Source organism: Grus americana, chromosome 6 (genome assembly GCF_028858705.1).
Source record: "Grus americana isolate bGruAme1 chromosome 6, bGruAme1.mat, whole genome shotgun sequence".
Taxonomy (NCBI): domain Eukaryota; kingdom Metazoa; phylum Chordata; class Aves; order Gruiformes; family Gruidae; genus Grus; species Grus americana.
Window position 1 is genome coordinate 6,155,215 of NC_072857.1, and position 18,281 is coordinate 6,173,495.

Here is an 18,281-nt window from a genome sequence, read left to right on the forward strand (position 1 = left end):
TTTTTTTTTTTCTTTTCTAACTATCCATTTTCAGATATATTCAACCACACTCTGTTATTCTTTTACCGTAATACCTTTTGGTCCTTGAGTACTCTATTAGTTTCAGCTGAAGTGGACCTTTTGCTTGGAATATGCTGAAAGCAGTTGATCTGTGCTTGTGATTCAGTTGCATGTTTAGCTCTGCATTTCTCATATTTCTTGAAGTCTTCCTTTCAGGGATTTTGTACCTCCCAAAGTGCATGATAAAATAAATGAAGGGCATGTTTTGGCTTGTATTTTCAATTCCCAGCTCTACAAGATAATGTTTGATACAACAGATCACTTTCATATCTATTAATGTAAAAAAAAGTTCTTCATATACTATATAAAAGCTTTGAAATCTTTTTACATCTTAAATGAGAATTGCATGTTTTTCTGGAATCTTATCCAGAAGATGTTACTCCATCCCGTGATGTTTTAATTTCAATTTCACAGTCAACTAATATTGCTGAACCCTATGAAGGTTAAGTAGATTTCTTGGGTTAGGACACAAATGTTAGTATTAATTTTTTTAAAGAAAACATCCCGTGATGTTTTAATTTACATTATTATAATTGTAAATTAAAAACTCCTGTCTTGAAGTAAGGTTCATTGTTCAATTAAAAATGCCTATTTAAAGGACACATGAAACTTATTTTTTCACAAGTAGGAACTTGTGGTAATACTTCACTGCATTTGCCTGTAAGTTTATTGCAAATTCAGACACTTATTAAGTTCCTGGAGCTTAAGTATGTACATAAATACTTAACATGCCATTTTATTCTAGTGATTTGCTATGCTTAAGTAAATTACCATCTCTATCTATTAAGTTATTTGTGTATATCACTACTATTTTTGTCACATTTTTAGGGAAAAAGAGAAAAATATCTCCTTTAGATCATCAACAGTAAATAATTTAAAAAACAATTTCCTTTCTCTTCTATGCTTTCTTCAGTTGTCATCTTAGAAAATACCTCTTTCTAGATTGGATATTCTTTTTTTCCTCTTCTAGTTCAACGGAACTTCTTCAATTATTTTCTTACACTTTTTTTTCAGTTAGAATTTTTTTCCCCTCTTCATTTTCACTGCATTTCCACTTTCTGATGTGAAAGTCTGTCTTGTACTGCTTTTTCTTTTCCATTTTTCTATCATATTTAGTTTTACTTTCCTGATCCTGTTTTACTTAAGGTTTTTTTTATGCTGTCAGTTAAGTACAAAGTAATTAGTAGGTTATGTGGAAACAGTTTAACTTCATCTATGCACAGGGTATAACAAAATATGCAGCACAAACATGAAATGGGAGATGATGCAACTTAGTTGCAGAAAGCATTACTAAAATCCCACCTTTTTATCAGACCTCTGGCTCTGTTTGAATCAGCAAGACAAACTGGTCATTCAATTTTTTCAGTCATTGAACATGGAAACTTCTAACTTTCCTAGTATAACGTCTCTTCGTTTGGCTTTCTGTCATTTTAACTCTTCTTCCCCATTACAGTAAGCAGAAAAAGCTTCTGAAAGCAATAAGTTGAGTCCAGCATGCTCTTCTGAAGTCTTTTGGGGAGCTCTAGTGTGTTACCTATACTAAGCTTTACTACTATTGGTTGTCCTACACCAATACCCATTTGGGGAGAATCGATTAACTGTTGTCAAAATTACTGATCTGAGCTGTCATGTGCTATCAGCTTTGAAACAGAGTTGTGTGTTCCGAAGGCACTTCTCCTGCAGTAGTTAGATGGGGTTTGTTGCACCAGTAAAAAAACCCACCAGGCTGCTTCATTCAAATCTGCACTTAACCTGTACTGGCCTCACTGGCAGTGCTTCAGCAGAGCTGCTCATCACCCCGTGGATACATTCTTACTGATACAAGAATGCCAGAATCCAACCATGAAATTGTATTATTGATCTGGTGAAATAATATTTCCAGGGCACTTGTTTTTCTTTGTTCATATGCTGTCCAGTTTATGTAACTTTAGGATAATACAAGTAATAATCATTCCAGCGTTCTGGTGATCTGAGATTCTTTAGGGTGTTTCAGCAAGGTCCTACCATCAGCCACCCTTCAAAAACAGTTTAAACAGATTACCTTTTCCCTCACTATCTTTTGCTTTGTTGCTTTCTAGTTTCTCTTAGATTAACAAAGGTAGAAATTGTAGACTAGAACATGAAATGCTAATGTAATGTAATGAATTTTCTTCCAGGGTAGCAGCTTCTTTCTTCATTCCACTCACCACAATAATCTAGTACAATGAATGGGTAGAAAATAATTTAGCAGTATTGAATTGACTCTTTTAAGTGGATTGGAACAGTTTATTGATTTTGTGTTAAGCTGATATTTTAATACTAGTATTTGGTTGCTGAAGTATTCTTTCAAGTTTGTAAGAATTTTGTTGTTGCTTTTGTTCCTTTTTATTACTTAGAACATATGCAAGGGTTTTTCTTAAGATTTCTTGTTCTGCTCTGTCAGATCTTTCTGTTTAAAAAAAAAAAAAAACCAAAACCAAGAAAAACCCCACAATTGTTTGGTTTTGGTTTTGGGTTGGTTTTTTTGCAGTCCCTTCCCCTTTGTCTTCTGTTTTTGCTCCTGCCCTTACTTGGATTTAATATTGTGGCCACAGCTGTTTTTAGCTGCTTAGTGCTTTAATTATAACATTTTGTTCATGAATGCAAAGACTGAGCCAACAGCAAATAAAGCTGATTTTATATTTTGGACTTATTTTTCCAATAAATCATGAGTTACTTTGGGGTTTTTTCCTTCTTCAGCACTGAGTATTCTGTGACATTTTATGCATAAAGAACCTGGAAATGCAATTAACTTCCTGTTAACAGAAGTCTAATTATTTTCTAACATCCACGTCGGAATGTTTTGGTCTTGGTTATGGTTTTGTGGCGCCACAGGTGTGATTGTTAAAATCAGTGTGGTTTGAGAGGTGTGTCCAGTAATTATAACCTTCATGTAGTTGCAGCCTTCCAGTAATTATAACTTTCAATTTCTAGAATATATGTTTTTATTGTGTTGGAATTCTGTATTTAAGCAATTAAACACATTCCGAAGTTGGCATTCAACTTCTGTTATCTTCTGTAACATTTTATCAGATCTGTTCTTCAAACTACTAAATGCAGAAATGGAAGTTAAAGTTTTGGCTGTGCATTTATGAAAAACTTGACTTTATGATTGACCCCTAAAATTACTTCTCAGACATGTCATTGTATTTACTTGTAGTACAGGTAAGATTGAGGATAGCAGAGTAATTTTGGTCAATTCTTGGAAGATGTTCATGATGGCATCAACGTTACCTTGACAAGTGGCTGAATAACTCATTAAGGCAGGATAGAAGTGAAATCGGCCAAGGTAGCCAGATCAGAAATAAACCATGCAAAATATTAGTAATTAGAAATTTAGAATGTCAAACCCCATTAAAATCAGAATGTTCTAAGAAGTCTTAAAAAAGATTCTCACTGAGATCTGAACATGAGCAGTTACAAAAAGGTGCAGGTCCTGAATGTGATTCTGAGTTGAAGAATCACATTGCTATATTCTCTATATACTAATAAATAAACAGATGTTAAAACTAACCCAAAGGAAAATAATGTCGACTAGAAGGCAGATATTTTAATAAGCTTGGATGGTTGTCTAGAAATCAAATAAAATTGAGCCTAGTCTCCATAGAGAAATTATTTCATCAGTTTCTACCGTTTCCTTGTGATTTTGTTACACAGCACTAGAAGCAATAATAGTAGAGAAATGAGAAATGCTAGTAAAAATTGATGTTGTTAGCACAACAGGCACAGTTTACCACCTAGACATTTAAGTTCATCATGTTTTGCGTCTCCTATTCCCTCTATTATGATAGTTTATTGTTAGATTCCGGGCTTTTTAATCAATTCATTCCTTCTGTATTTGAAAAGCAGCTAGAATTGTGTGGGTAATCTTGGAAATTAATGGTACTGGAAGTGAAGTCTGGTCAGCAGTATAAATATATTAGTTGTAGCAGGAATGTTCTTTCCTTGATTCTTTTCTCTTGCAAATCTGATCAAAAAGAATCTCTGTTTTTCAACTTTACAAATGTCCATGTTTCCCATTAACATTTGTCTGGAAAAGTCCAGAACCAATATGAAGAGTGAAATATCCTCCTTGCTTAACTAGTTGTTTTTCTAGGGAGTTCACTCCATCGACATTGATGAGTTGCTTTCTTTAAGTAGTTCTGTAAAGTAATGCTAAGCTCAAACCTAATGAAAGTGATTCCCTAACCAGTGGCAATAAAATCCTGTAATTGGTGTGAGCTAGGTAGCTGGTTGACACAGATCCAGCACTGTTGGCTTGGGACTGTTTTCTGAAATATCTTGATGTCCAGTAGCCTGATAGAAATTAACTGTAAGAAGGAATTAATGAAAAGATCAAGATAATCTCTAAGGCTATGGAGAATAACATTATTTATAATACTTCAAGATCCCACAAAATTCTAGCAGGTAGAAGTAAATGTAACATTAGATGAAGTTTGTCATTGTCATTTTTGATGTTGAAAATAAGTACTGTGTAATTAATACACATGTTGTTGCAAAGAACCTGATTAATATAGTCATAATTTACAGAGATGTATACTTTCTATTTGAACGGCACTGAAAGGTACAGGCCTGTTTTAAACAGTTGCTTAAAATATCATTCAATTGAACTGCAAATCTAAGTAAGAGCTGGAACACTGCAAATTTAGCATTGTGGTTTGGTTTTCAGTGTCTTAAATGTTCATTTTGAGCATGGAGAAACAATAATTAATTCTTGAAGAGGAAGCAGTTCTGATTTTGTTGCATCACACTTGGACAATTCAATGGAAACAGGATCTTACTGTTCTTGGTAAATGTGGTATTATAGTGTGTCCTTTTGTATCCTTTGCTATGTGATTACAATTCAAGTTATTATGAAGGTATTTTGAAAAATACAATAAATTAGAAGAAAATTCATGCATTAAAGATATGACGATGAAAAATACAATCTTTATTCAGGCCAATCAACAAAAAGCATGATTTTTTTTAGTAGGATGTAGCAGTGATTGGCACTGTTCTTCTACAAAACCCAACTTTAGACTAGAAATTCTTTTAATTTCTTTTGTGGCAACAAGAATGAGGAATTGGTAAACTCACAAGTGTTCTTTTCAGTACCAAATTTATTTCCTCTGTCTTTAACCTCCCCCACCCCCTCACCCCCCTGCATTTTTTTTTTTTTTTCTGCTTAACATAAGCTTTTTGTCCTAAGACCACAGTGTTGGGAGGGGAGAATTTGGATACTCATAGATTTACTGATTGCATACTGATAGATTTGTTTATCCAGCAAGAGACGGCATTGTTGCTTTTTATTATAGCAACCACATCAATAACAAGCAGAACAAGGAGTCTGACCTAAGTGTATCTTTTTTAAGTGGCTAAATCAAATACATAGAAGTTATGACTTAGATTATTTTATTTTTTTCCTCTGGCTGCGCAACTAGTTTCCCTGTATCACAGTCTCATATAATTTTTTTTTTCATACATTCTTTGTTTATATTCCTTTAAAAACAGGATTCATAACTGAGTAATAAATATGGCATACTATTTTATGTCTTCCACTTGAAAGAATGAAATACATTAGCTAATTTTAGATGTATTATGTATAAGTCAGTTCTGTCAGACTGACTTTTCTGATATTCATCTAAAATGCTATTTATTTTTAGATTACTGATATAGCTTTCTACTTGTGTAATGATTTTATTATGCAATTGACTTTAAATTGTCATTAATTTTAATCTTTTTAAGTGTAGTTTTCTATACTAGCTTTGTAATTCTGTTACAGACCTCTAAGTAGATTTGGGTATGTTTAGAAGAGTAAAGAGCCCTTAAAAACTTTTAAAGGCTTTATTAGATGGCACTGCCCATTTATTAAGCATTTTGAAAGAGAACTATTATCAGTAAGCCATTCATTAGAGTTAAAATACTTAAAAGCATCTCATATTTTAAGCTGATGCATTAACCATATGCACTCATCTTTTATAGAAAGACAGTTTGGTTTTTTTAAACTTAAGCACTGTCATGGTAGGAGTTGTTATCAATCTGATTCTTACTGACAATCTAATACGAGTTTTATGTAAATCATTCAAATTATACTATTCTGGCACAGATTCTTGTCTCTCTGACATGTATACCTGAATTTTCATTACATGATCCTGCTGGTGAATCTGCGGGTATCTCCGTCCAGAGCTGCAGACACTGCTGGGGAAAACGAATATGCAAGCTGTACAGAATACAAGATTTAGAAGCATAGGTGACTTACAAAAGGTTTGATATACAGCAAATTTGGTTGACGCTGAATCCTCAGGACTTACACATGATTTGGCAGATAACCAAAGGATGAACAGACTTCTTTCTTCTTTCATTTTCAGTTACTTCTGATCATCCAGGAGTGCTATCGAGATGTTAAAAAAACATTTTCAGTGTTATTCTGTAAACTGGAATGTTAAAAGGGTGGTAAAGTTGGCCAAAAGCTGGTAGAAATAGGAACTCTCTTTTGGATGCTTGAATAAAACCCGTGTCCTTGGATAGCGCTGTGACATAATAGAGGAGACTTCAGTGAATGACATGCTTTGAGCATCAGTGAACCAAAGTTCCTGGATGTTAGCTTTTGTGACCCTTTATTTGGATCACAAGTCTCCCAAGATGATCAGTTCTGTAATGAATTTACATTCTTTTGTTACAATTTGAGAAAAAATATGAAAGTGCTGCAGAACACAGAAAGCTGAACATAGTAGTGCCTTCTTTACCAGTGGTGGTGACAAAGAAATCCTTCAAACTGGGACAGTTTCAGACTATCATGGAGAACAAATATGGGGTTGCAAAATCTACATGGCCAGATTTCATACAAATCTTTCAGAAACATATGCGATTGATCTTTTTTTTCTTAAATGTGTCTGAATATGAATAGTATAGGCTTTTAAGAGTGTATTATGAAAAATGTCTTACAGTAAATGTGCACAATGACAGAAGAGGTCTTTTTGCCATTAATAGTTCCCATTTACCTTTTAATATGTTTAATTTTGAAAAAAGGTTGATTAGAGAAAAGTCATCCTCTTGGGACACTTATGACTGGAAGAAGTCTTTGCTGGAAAAAAAGGATTTGCTGGTCAAACCTTCTTTTGAATATGCAGAAATATATAATGTGTATAGTGATGCAGAATTTGTTAAAATTATCTGATTAATATGAGAAATTGTGACATTATATCATAAAAGTAAATTTAAACACAGCCAGGAATGCTCCTATGCACTGGACTACAATTATTTATGTTAGCAAATTGTTGAAATACCCTGGGCAATGAACCGGCATAGGTGTGACCAAACTGCCACTGAAGTGTATCCGTTTGGTACGTAGTACTGCAGAGTTAGGGCACCTTCTTAGTCTCCAAGGCATAGCTGTAGTGGGAGTGTAGGGGTTTTTATTACACGAAATTGAATTTGGATGTCCTATATATTAGGTGAATTCTTCTTCTCTTTTCCTTTTTTCTCCTTTTTTCTCCTTTTTTCTCCTTTTTTCTCCTTTTTTCTCCTTTTTTCTCCTTTTTTCTCCTTTTTTCTCCTTTTTTCCTTTTTTCCTTTTTATGTGGGATTGACCATTATTGCTTCTTTCTCATTCCATCATTTAAAAACAAATGATACACAGCATCCACTTGAAAGTAGATTAAAAGTATACCAGCTGGCTCTGCATGCACAGTGCAGCCTATGTGCATGTGTGCATTCAGCAATAATAGCTCAAATTCATCTGATGTGCTGTGTATATGCAGATATTAACCTCTGTATTTCAAGTTGATTTCCATAAGCTCACATCATCATTGAAAGGTCCTTTGAGAAAGAGGGTAAAATATATAAAGCAGATGAAAAACTGTGATGACCTTAGTAGAGATACAGACTGAGCATTGATGATTAAAAAAAAAAAAAAAAGTGATTTCTGTTGGGTTGCTAGAAGAAAGATATTCTTTTTCTGGTTTTATCCCAATTTCCCTATGATAAGTAGCAGCTAGATACATGGATACATGGGGTTTTTGCCAGCCTGGATCAAAAGAATTGTTCCCACTTTATACATACACATAAGTTGCTGTTTTTCCCAGAGAAACATATAAGAATACAATGCAATAAATATGCTCAGAATATTATTTATTTCCATTATCTCTCAAAAATTCCAATGGAGAAATAATGACCCCCTTCCAGTAATTCTGCTGTTCAGCCAAAATTAGGTTTTCAACTAGAGAACTGATTAAAAATGTGTTATATTCTTCAGAACAGAAACTGTACATGGTAAATTTTTCATTCTGATGCATGGAAAAAAAAAAGAACATACATGAAAATATTTCAGAGGAGCTGTGATTTAGACCGGGATTATATTCATTTTATTTCTTCAGTTTTCGTTCAAACCCTACTATATAGTGAACTGCAATTCATATTTTCTTTCTAGGTTTTAAACTGATAACTAGTATGGTAACTGAGGAGATTTTTTTTTTTTTTTAATTAGAAACTGCTTGCAAAACTTATTGTCTTGAATTCAAGTTTCTAATGTGATCATAGTGGTGAACACTTCAGTTCTGAAACATTCTTCTGGCTTTGATTCATAAAGACTTGACATTTTTAGACTTTCAGCCATGCCATAGTACCTCTTTTCCTCTGTTCTGTTTGGGCTGTTAAGCAGGTAGTGTGCTAGGTAGGTATTTTTACAAGCACATTTAGGTAAACTATGATTTTTTTTGACTTAAGGGATAGACGCCTTGCTTTCTGAAACTTGGATGTTTTAATAAATAATAGGTTAACCCTTGTAGCATCTGTTTAACACATTTTGAGTGCTGTTATCTCATTTTTCCAGGTGCTGTAAGTATAGAAGAATTAAGTGTTTTGTCTAAAACTATAAAGTGATGTGAGTCACAGTGTGCACTTTTAGATGTCCTTATTCAGTGACAACATTCCTTCTCATGCTTCTCTTCTGTACTTACGTATTTTAGGTAATTGTCAAATCTGGACCAGGTACCTTTCTCAGCCTGGCTGTATACGATGATTATATCTTCTGGTCAGATGGAGTGAGGAGAGCTATTCTGCGTTCCAGTAAATATACAGGAGGAGATACAAAAGTTCTTCGTTCTGATATCCCACATCAGCCAATGGGCATTATTGCTGTTGCCAATGATACTAACAGTTGTAAGTTACAAAGCAAGATACACTATTTTGTAATTTCCAGTATCATTCATTTCAAGAATTTTACTCAGTTTTAACCAAGTTAAAACATTTTATGGTGTTTCATAAATTCTTTTTGCTGTAGGAACTGTTAAGAAAACATGGGATATAAACTCTTCCCCAAGTAAATAAATATTATTGAGTGACCATTTTCTGCTGTGGACATTGTGCTCATTTGATAGCAGTTAAATCATTTACTGTCAAATATCATCAGTTTTGAATGTTGTGGATTTTTAAATTTATTATATTCAAGGTAACTACATTTGTTTGTCTTTTAATATGGTAGCATCTGAGGCATGCTGACATTTTCATCTGACCGATAAAACTTGAATTAATTGCCCATGAATCTGAGATATGGTGATCTTTGCTCTCTCAAAGACATTGGCCATTGAAGCAAATTTAATAAAACAGAGTTCATTTTTTATCATTTGTTTTTCAGGTGAGTTATCTCCTTGTGCACAAATGAATGGAGGTTGTCATGATTTATGCCTTCTGACTCCTGATGGACGAGTGAACTGCTCGTGTAGAGGGGATAGAATACTGATAGATGATAACAGATGTGTGAGTAAGTAATACTAGCTGACACAATGTTTTTCTATGGCGTGATGCACTTGGCTATCATAAGCACAGACAGTTGGACCAAGCCATTAATTTTATTGCTTCTATATACTGTAAAAACTGATCTGGCAATTCAGGACATACCAGACTTTTAACTATTTTATGTCTTACAAGGCTTTTGGGGGTTAAAAAGCGTTAATACTTAGACTCTCCTTAAATTCTAGTTTGAGTGGTTGTGTCTACTGAGCATTTCCTATTTGCAGTTTGTTTCTGTTGAGTACAAATATTTTCATTTCATGTCCTTAGATATATACAATAATTGTAACTTATTAACCAGCTGTTGTATTTAATCATGTAGAATTGGTGTTTTAGTAATTGGGAAATGTATCACTTCAAGTTGGCAGACTCCTTGGAGACTGGTTTTCTTGAAGAATATTCTATATTACAGTCTTCTATGTTCTCTTTGCATCTTCCCATGCTTCCTCTGAACCAACATGTCTTAGTACCCGATAAAGAAAATATAGCTGTTTTTTTCATAGTTCAGAAGCGGTTCAGAATATATGGTCATCTGTTGCAGCTTCTTTAGATCACATTGTCCCTGTGCAGAATTGATGTTTATGAACGTGAAGTATGTGCCGGTAATTTGGAAGGATGCGATACATGTACGCACTCTGCACTCTTCTGGCTTTTCTAATCATTTGGAGAAAATCTCTGTCACTTTGCTAATGCTGTGCCTTAGGAGGAGTGAATTAACTGGAAAGCTTTGGGCCGTTTCCCCCAAGGATGACCCACATTCACAACATGACTTTGTGCTTCTTCCCTCAACAAGTGTAGCTGGCTGGATTTGGAATGGAGGGAAAGCTGGGAGTGAAAGTGTGCAGTTCCTTATGTCTTTGTTTAATGTCGCTACATTATAGCTCTTCCATCACAGAGACCTCTTCCAAATTCCAGTGGTTTACTGGACCTTTGCCTCTGTGGGGCAGAAATCCCAACTCACAGATCAAGTTTTCCACTTCCATATCTATCTGCCAGTTATGCCTATTCTGTGGCTTCAGTTTCATAACTTTGAACCACCTGCTTTCTCTAAATCAAATTATTTGATCACAACAGTTAAAAGACACTATAACTTTCAGGAAAAAATATGTTTAGATTTTGTATATCACTTAGTAAGATTTACCATCTGTCCTGGCTAAACCACAACACCATCCTGCTAGAAGCTTAGACAGTTTACCTGCTTCAGACTCTTCTGTGGCAGTCTGTTGCCCCTGAACAGCCTAACTTCTTAGAAGAGAAGGCTTCTCTTCTACTGATACAGAGTGAGTCACTTTTAAAATACTGGTCTATGTATGTAGAGCTGTGTTGGTGTGGGATATGAAGAGAGGTAGTCCTTCACTGACATGCTTGTACTGGTTATTTTAGAGAACTACTCTTTTTCTAATAGAGCTTATTTTGGTCATGCCACTGATATTTTTCATGCTACAATGATACTAGGCTTTCCTGGTACATCTGAGTCAATAGTATTTTCATATCAGTATTTTCATAACAGGGAAGACAACCAAGAAGCATGCTTCTGCTAAGGACAGTCTTATTCTCCCTCCCACTGTATGTCTTTCATCAGGAATAACAGTTGTGTAACTGAATGATGACTTAACTAACTTGCTTGACTGGATTTAGGATTTCTTTTTGGTTTAGACCTAGTTTTAGTTAGATCAGTGAGCAGAGCTCATTCAACTTGACACTGCAAGGTCACTAGAGCTAGCTAAAGAGAAGTAGTGAGAAAAGATGACCGTAATGAGGGAAAAGGTAGAATTACACCTTTAAGTATTGGTGTGATTTTAAATTGGCTTAAGGCATCCTTAGGGCTGGACCTTTGTCGTTTAGAATCGGATTCTTAGGCTTGGCAGCTCAGCTATGTAGCTTTGTGAGGAGCCTGTAATTAGTTTTATACCATACCAAGCTAATTGCTTCATTATTGTATCTAAGATTTTAATTCTAAGATTTCTTTTGCCATGTTTATTTTGGATTCATAGCTTTGCCTCTTGCTTAATTTCCTAAAATATTGCTATTAAATGAAACCAGATGCATACATTAATTATGCATATAATCAGTATACTCATACAGTAGCTACCAACACGTCCCAAACAAATACTTGCTACAGTTTTAATCTGCACTTTCACACACTTCATAGTTCAACCTTTTCTTTCGGCTCACACATACCTGTTGTTGTTAGTTGTTAACTAGGTCTTTACATACTGCATTATAAGGTCACTGAGATTTCACGGAAAGACCTGATTCTGTAATTAAATGTATGGAAGTATGAGGGTTGAAACTCTTATCCTTCACAACAGGGAGTATACAGCTGATCTAGAGTCAAGATGCAGTAGTAAGGTAGTGTAAAACTAGGCTCTAGTACATGTACAGCTCTTACTCAAAACCTGCTTTGTCTAGCTGTGTAATTGAAGATACAATGAATTTTACAGATGATTTGCAGTCATAAAGATTTCAATTTAAACTAACATTGTTTCATAGTAGCAGACCCTTAGTCTAGTAACAGAATCCAGTGATCAATTGAGGTTGTATGGACAGGTATCTGATTGTTAATCGTTCAAAGATAATAATTAAGACTTTAGTACTTTACAAAAAGATATTTTCCACTAGAGCCAAATGTTTCTGCTTCCTGCATATGGAATATTACCACCAAGCTTTTATAATCACTTTATTTCACCCTCACACACTGTCGGGTTTTATTGATTTTGGTCACTCAAGAAACCTCTTGGAGCTGGAAGATGTCCTTAAGTTCCATTGCCTACTAGGCTGCACTTGGTCTTGTGGGTCAGATCTGTCACTTACTCAGCTAGCATTCTCCCATCCCTTTACCCAGGAGATAGAGTATGGTTAAAGTACAGGAATTGCTAAGGACTTGGAATTAACTGCCACCGCCTTCTCTGCATCTGGCAAGGAATATTTCCTTCATTGCTAGGCTGGCAAGAGCCTAGTGGTTTTTTTTTTTACTTCCTCACAGCAGGGCAGAAACCTCAGTGGCTGATAAAGAGGACAGGATCAAATTGTAGCAGGTTAAAAGTTTTTCAGTGCTTGGTTAAGGTATTTATATCATAAACATTTCAGTTTCCTACAATTAGAATCAGAGAAATTACAAAGAAGAGTTGGAACTCTTAATGTTTAGAGCAGTAAAGAGACAAAGCTTTCACTGATCCTCATTTTACCTTCATTAAATGTCATGGACTTTATTTCATGTAATGATTTAAACTCGTTGCATGAATGCAATAAAAGTCGTGGTTTGTTTGGAGGTGGGAGAGAAAGATGGCTGCTGGCATCCCAAAGAGGTTGAAAAAACGACAGTGAAGATGAAGAACATAACTGCTGTTATGGTAGAAAAATACTGCTTTCTTAGTAATAGTCATGATTTTCAAATATCTATCATAATTACTACAGAGATAGATAAAAGTATCTATCATCGGGTCTGTCTAGGGCTATATCAGATGAGTTACTGAAGTTAAAACTTAAATAAAACACTTTTTCTCACCTGTTTCTTTACCTTGTCAAGGCAGTGATCAGCAGTGGAAGTGAAAGAGGTTGAGCAGATAAATTCATAGGTCTGATAATTTATTTTGTAATATTATATGACATTTATATTTTCCAAAAGCATTACAAATCTTAAAATTGCTATTAGTTAAAAGTGTTTAAATCCTGATCGAGACCATGATGTAAAATTCCAACTTATAAATTATTTTGTAGAATGTTTACAGGAAATGTTGATCTGAGTTACTAGTTTAAAAAAAAAAAAAAAGAGAAAGACTTAGACATTAAACGTTGGTGTTGACTAGGACAGGAAGGATGGAAACAAGACAGGCTTCATAGCTTAGCTGTGAGATCACAAGCTCCTTTCTCTGTAACACAGTTGAAAGGGATACTCAGTAAAATTGAAAGTTAGCAATTCCAACTGATAAAAGGAATTAACTGCCCTGTTGGAGTGTAATTTGAGTATATAACTTACTGCCAGCCAAGATTCTTGAGACAAAGCTTCTGTAAAATTCAAAGAGGGATTGGATGATTATATGGGTAATAAGACTACCCAGACTACTTTTTTCTAATCAAATAAACAGTTTTGAAAGGCATTAAAATGCTTTGTTTCTGAAAGTTGGGTTTGAAGTAATCTCTGCAAGGGTTTTCAGTTAGACTTTAACTGAGGGCAGATAATACTATACATACACTTTGATTTTTTCCCCCATCTTTCTCTAAAGATTGCAGTCTAAGATGCTGAACTAGATGAACTACAAATGTAATTGAGAATGACTTTTCCTAAGATCTAAGTTCTTACAATGCTAAAAAATGAGGGGAAAAAAGAGAGAAAAAACAAATGCTGTGATAAACTTGATTAACGTTTAAAGGACTGTATAAATCATCTTCAAGATCAGATCTCACCTTGTCCAGAATCTATATTTTCAGCACTTCTTTAATGTTTTTCTTCATGTTTGAATCAAATCAAGAAATGTTTTCAATTTTATTTGCTTAACTTTTGCATTTAGTGGCCATCAATTCTTCCTGAATTTGCGCTGAAGTAATTATAATGGAAAGAAAAAAAGCATAATAATTGGGTATCATTTCCCTATTCTTCCTCTCGAGTTGTCCTACATACTTCTCTTTTCTCTCTGGTTTGATATTTTGTTTGGAACCATACATATGAAGTAAATGTACTATCACAAAGACCAAATTGTTCTGTGTACATTTTGTGATACTTCTTTAGTTTCTAACTGAACTAATAGAAAAACTATATACAGGAGAAAGCAGGAGTCAAAATTTTAAACGTGCATCTTGTTCTCTTCTAAAATAGTAGATAAACCATCCACTCTGAGAAGGAAAGAACACAAAAAATTTGCATGTCTACCAATGATTTTTTTGTGAATAAAAAGAAAGAAGTCCCAACAGCGGGTTTTCTTCATTGGGCGTTAGGATATATCTTCAACATTTGATGTAGTACATTGATGCTGGTACTTGTGTACACGCTGAGCAGCTGCACAGTGCCACAAAACAGAGTTGAGAGTTCAAATTAACTGCTAGGTGATGGTAAGTGTTTGCTTCTTGCTCTTCGATGTGCTATATTGAAGAGGGTTTTTTTAAATAACTATTAAGAAATGGTTGCATACAAGCTGGGGGTTGTGGAGAGACGTGTGGGTAGAGGATAGCTGAGCGCAGTAGTTACAATGTCATCGTCTTTCCATAATTGCTGCCTTTAAGTTGCTTCACTACATGTTCCTTCATGGATATTTAGCTGTGTTTTTCTTTTACAGACTCTCTCTTATCTTGCTTTGGAATTCACCCCAACATAAAATTTCTTAAAATTCTTTGCGATTTAGATATCCGTCCTCAATCCTGCATAATATCAACAAATTTACAGAGAAGTATAACAGACTTGCAGGCCAACACTCTGTAGAAGCTTTTAACTTCTGATGCCACAGTGGAGTTTTTTTATACTTAGGTTTTCAAAAACTGTGAGATCTTTTAAATGCAGCCAACACTTTTCTCATTTTCACTAAGTGTAAAAGCTATTAAGAATTACGTGTTAATGTGTTTTATTTTTAGCTAAAAATTCTACTTGCAACATTTATTCTGAGTTTGAATGTGGAAATGGTGAATGCATTGATTATCAGCTGACTTGTGATGGCATTGCTCACTGTAAGGACAAGTCTGATGAGAAACTTTTCTACTGTGGTAAGTATTTCCAGACTTTTCACCTTCATATTCTTATTTTGGTTATACATGCTTATATTGGGGCCTCTGTGACTTATTTGTACCAATTGCTTGCCAAGATGCACAAGAAGAAAATGCCAACTCGCACATTAAAAACCCCCTGACATTATAGGGATAGAATTACTTATACTTGAATATATTTTCCTGTGAGCTTCATGTATTAGCTGACTTACATTTTAAAAAAGCGTCTCAAATGTTCTCATATTTCTCGCTCTAAAACAAAAATAAGGCAAACCACAGGTAGCTGCTTTTTCAAAGATGCAAAATTGAGTGTTTTCAGCTTTAATTTAGCAATTTTGATTTCGTTTCCCATATTTAATAAGATTTTCTCTGATTGTGAATAGAAAACATCAAAACAGAAGTATTATAAAATACAAAAATTGCTGTGTAATGGAAATCTTCCCACTTAATTTTCTGTTTAAGTTTATAATAAAGAAATTCTTTACTGTTAGAGTGGTGAGGTACTGGAACAGGTTGCCCAGAGAGGTTGTGGAGGCCCCATCCCTGGCAGTGTTCAAGGCCAGGTTGGATGAGGCTTTGGGCAACGTGGTCTAGTGGAGGGTGTCCCTGCCCGCAGCAGGGGGGTTGGAACTAGATGATCTTTGAGGTCCCTTCCAACCCAAACCATTCTATGATTCTATAATATCATTACTCTTACCACCAATCCGTCTGCATCGTGCAAGAAGTTAGATGCAAGGTATCACTTCCAGGTTTTTTGTGTCCAACTGAGTTTGCCTGCTGCAGTGTCTAAAACACTACTGTCCAAATGATTTTCCTAAATCACTGAGTCACCTTAGTGAATTCACGTATCCTGCATGTTATGTGAAATCTCCTTGTTACCTGTGTGCCTGTAACTCTTGGTCTTTATCTTGTTCTGTATATTCATATCACAGTCTTGGTATCTCTTGTTTCCCATATGAACAATTTCATGTCATTTCAAACCCACCCATTATGTTTCTACCTGCCACCTCTATAGTTTTATGAAAATACCTGCTTTAATTCCTGGCGCTCACCTCTGGTGCTCACCTCTGCCATTTTAATAGAATCATAGAGTATCTCAAGTTGGAAGGGACCCATAAGGATCTTTGAGTCCAACTCTAAGGTTGATACTAGAATAATAGCCAAGGTTGATACTGGAAAAAAGAAATGGAATAGCTTTTTTTTTTTTTTTTCCTTACAAAAGTTAACACCAACCATCTGAGTATAGCAACTGATAGTACGTAACTGTTTTTCTTCTTTCATCTTCAATTTGTGTCCCGTTAGCTTTCAGACTTCTATGTGATAATTGCTTCATGTCATGCAAAGCTAAGAGTAACGTTCTACCAGATCATTTACGTGTAGATAACTAAGGAGGTTTGTTTGAATCTGGGAAAAAAAAGAAAAACATATCAGACAGGGAAATAAGAATCTGGAATCTACAAAACACTTCTAGTTACCAGTGGTGAAAGGCCCTTGAATTACAAATGATGGCTTCAAATCACTGAAAAGTAAATGACTTACGTCTATGAATTCCTCCCTTGGTTTCCTTACTGTGTATGTTTGTATTTATATGTGCACCTTGCTTAGACATAAGTAATTAAAAAAAAAATTTTAAAAAAAAATATCACCACCAAAAAACCCAACCAGCTATATTTTTATATGGATTAAACCTCTCTGGCTCTCTATTAATTTTAGTCATGTATTTCATCGACAGTTCATGGAAGAAAGATTCAGGTTTCATATAGTTTGTTTAACTTTGTTAGGAGAGGAGAGTAGGTTAAAGGAATAGAAAGTAAATCATCTGGGAACAAATAAGAAAGTTGTAGATAGTGAGGAGTCTCAAAATACTGTTTCTTGTCGTTATAGAGAACTTGCCTTGTATGTCAGTGGTCTGTTTGAGGTTTCATGAGCTGCTAAAACTGTTTTTTACTTTGTTCTACAATACTGGAAAAATATAAATGCAAGATCCAGAAATTTGTCTTTCTGTGGATTTGCCATATAATTCTATGAAGGACATTATATTAATTTGTAGTGTGACAGTGTACATTTTGCCTGATTTAAATCAACCATACTGAACTTTTTGCTACACATTGGAAAAAGCAGGGAGAACTGTGATTCTGTCATGCACTAGGTCATATAGAGTATGTTGTTTTTCTGAATCTGATAAAGTACACTATGGTGGACTCATTATTATTGATTAACTAATCCAATGAACATTATTTATTTATTATTGTGGCATGACTTCTACAATGGTTAGGGCTTTAGTAAATCTCGAATTTTCAAATGTATCAACATATGTAAAATTCATACATTCTTCAACAGTGAACCTACCTGAGCAGAACACTTGCAGTATCGGTATTCAGAAATCCAGAAACCTTTCTGCTAATGTTTTTTTGTTATTTTACTCTCCATTTATTCCTAATTCGGTATATAGTAAATCTGGTATGTTTCATTCTATATGATAGAATTACTAATGCTATATGCAAACATTGTCACATGCCTGACAAAATTTCTCAAAACTAATGCCTTTAAAGCACATGGGCTTTTTATACCACAAGATGATTGAAACTGGGAATTGGGCTTTCCTTTTTCATTTTTTTTGTCATGCTTTCATTGTTTCTCATTGTACTTTCATTTATCATTCTTTATCTGTTTATCAGTCCAAGTTCTGCTGGAAAATAAATGAAAAATTTCTGAAGTTTTTCCCATAGCTTCAAATGCAT

At 34.6% G+C, this 18,281-nt stretch overlaps 1 protein-coding gene across 7 annotated transcripts in view; it reads left to right on the forward strand.

Moving 5' to 3' along the window:
• LRP1B (LDL receptor related protein 1B) overlaps window positions 1–18,281 on the forward strand; it is a 738,176-nt gene that overhangs the window by 582,015 nt on the left and 137,880 nt on the right. For all 7 annotated transcript variants that reach the window (XR_008577717.1, XM_054830556.1, XM_054830557.1 and 4 more), the window contains 3 exons: window positions 9,024–9,216; window positions 9,692–9,817; window positions 15,412–15,540. Coding sequence is in view for 6 of the 7 variants with exons in the window: in XM_054830556.1 (XP_054686531.1) it covers window positions 9,024–9,216; window positions 9,692–9,817; window positions 15,412–15,540 (448 nt within the window). In the remaining variant the exon portion in view is untranslated. The remainder of the gene's footprint in view (window positions 1–9,023; window positions 9,217–9,691; window positions 9,818–15,411; window positions 15,541–18,281) is intronic.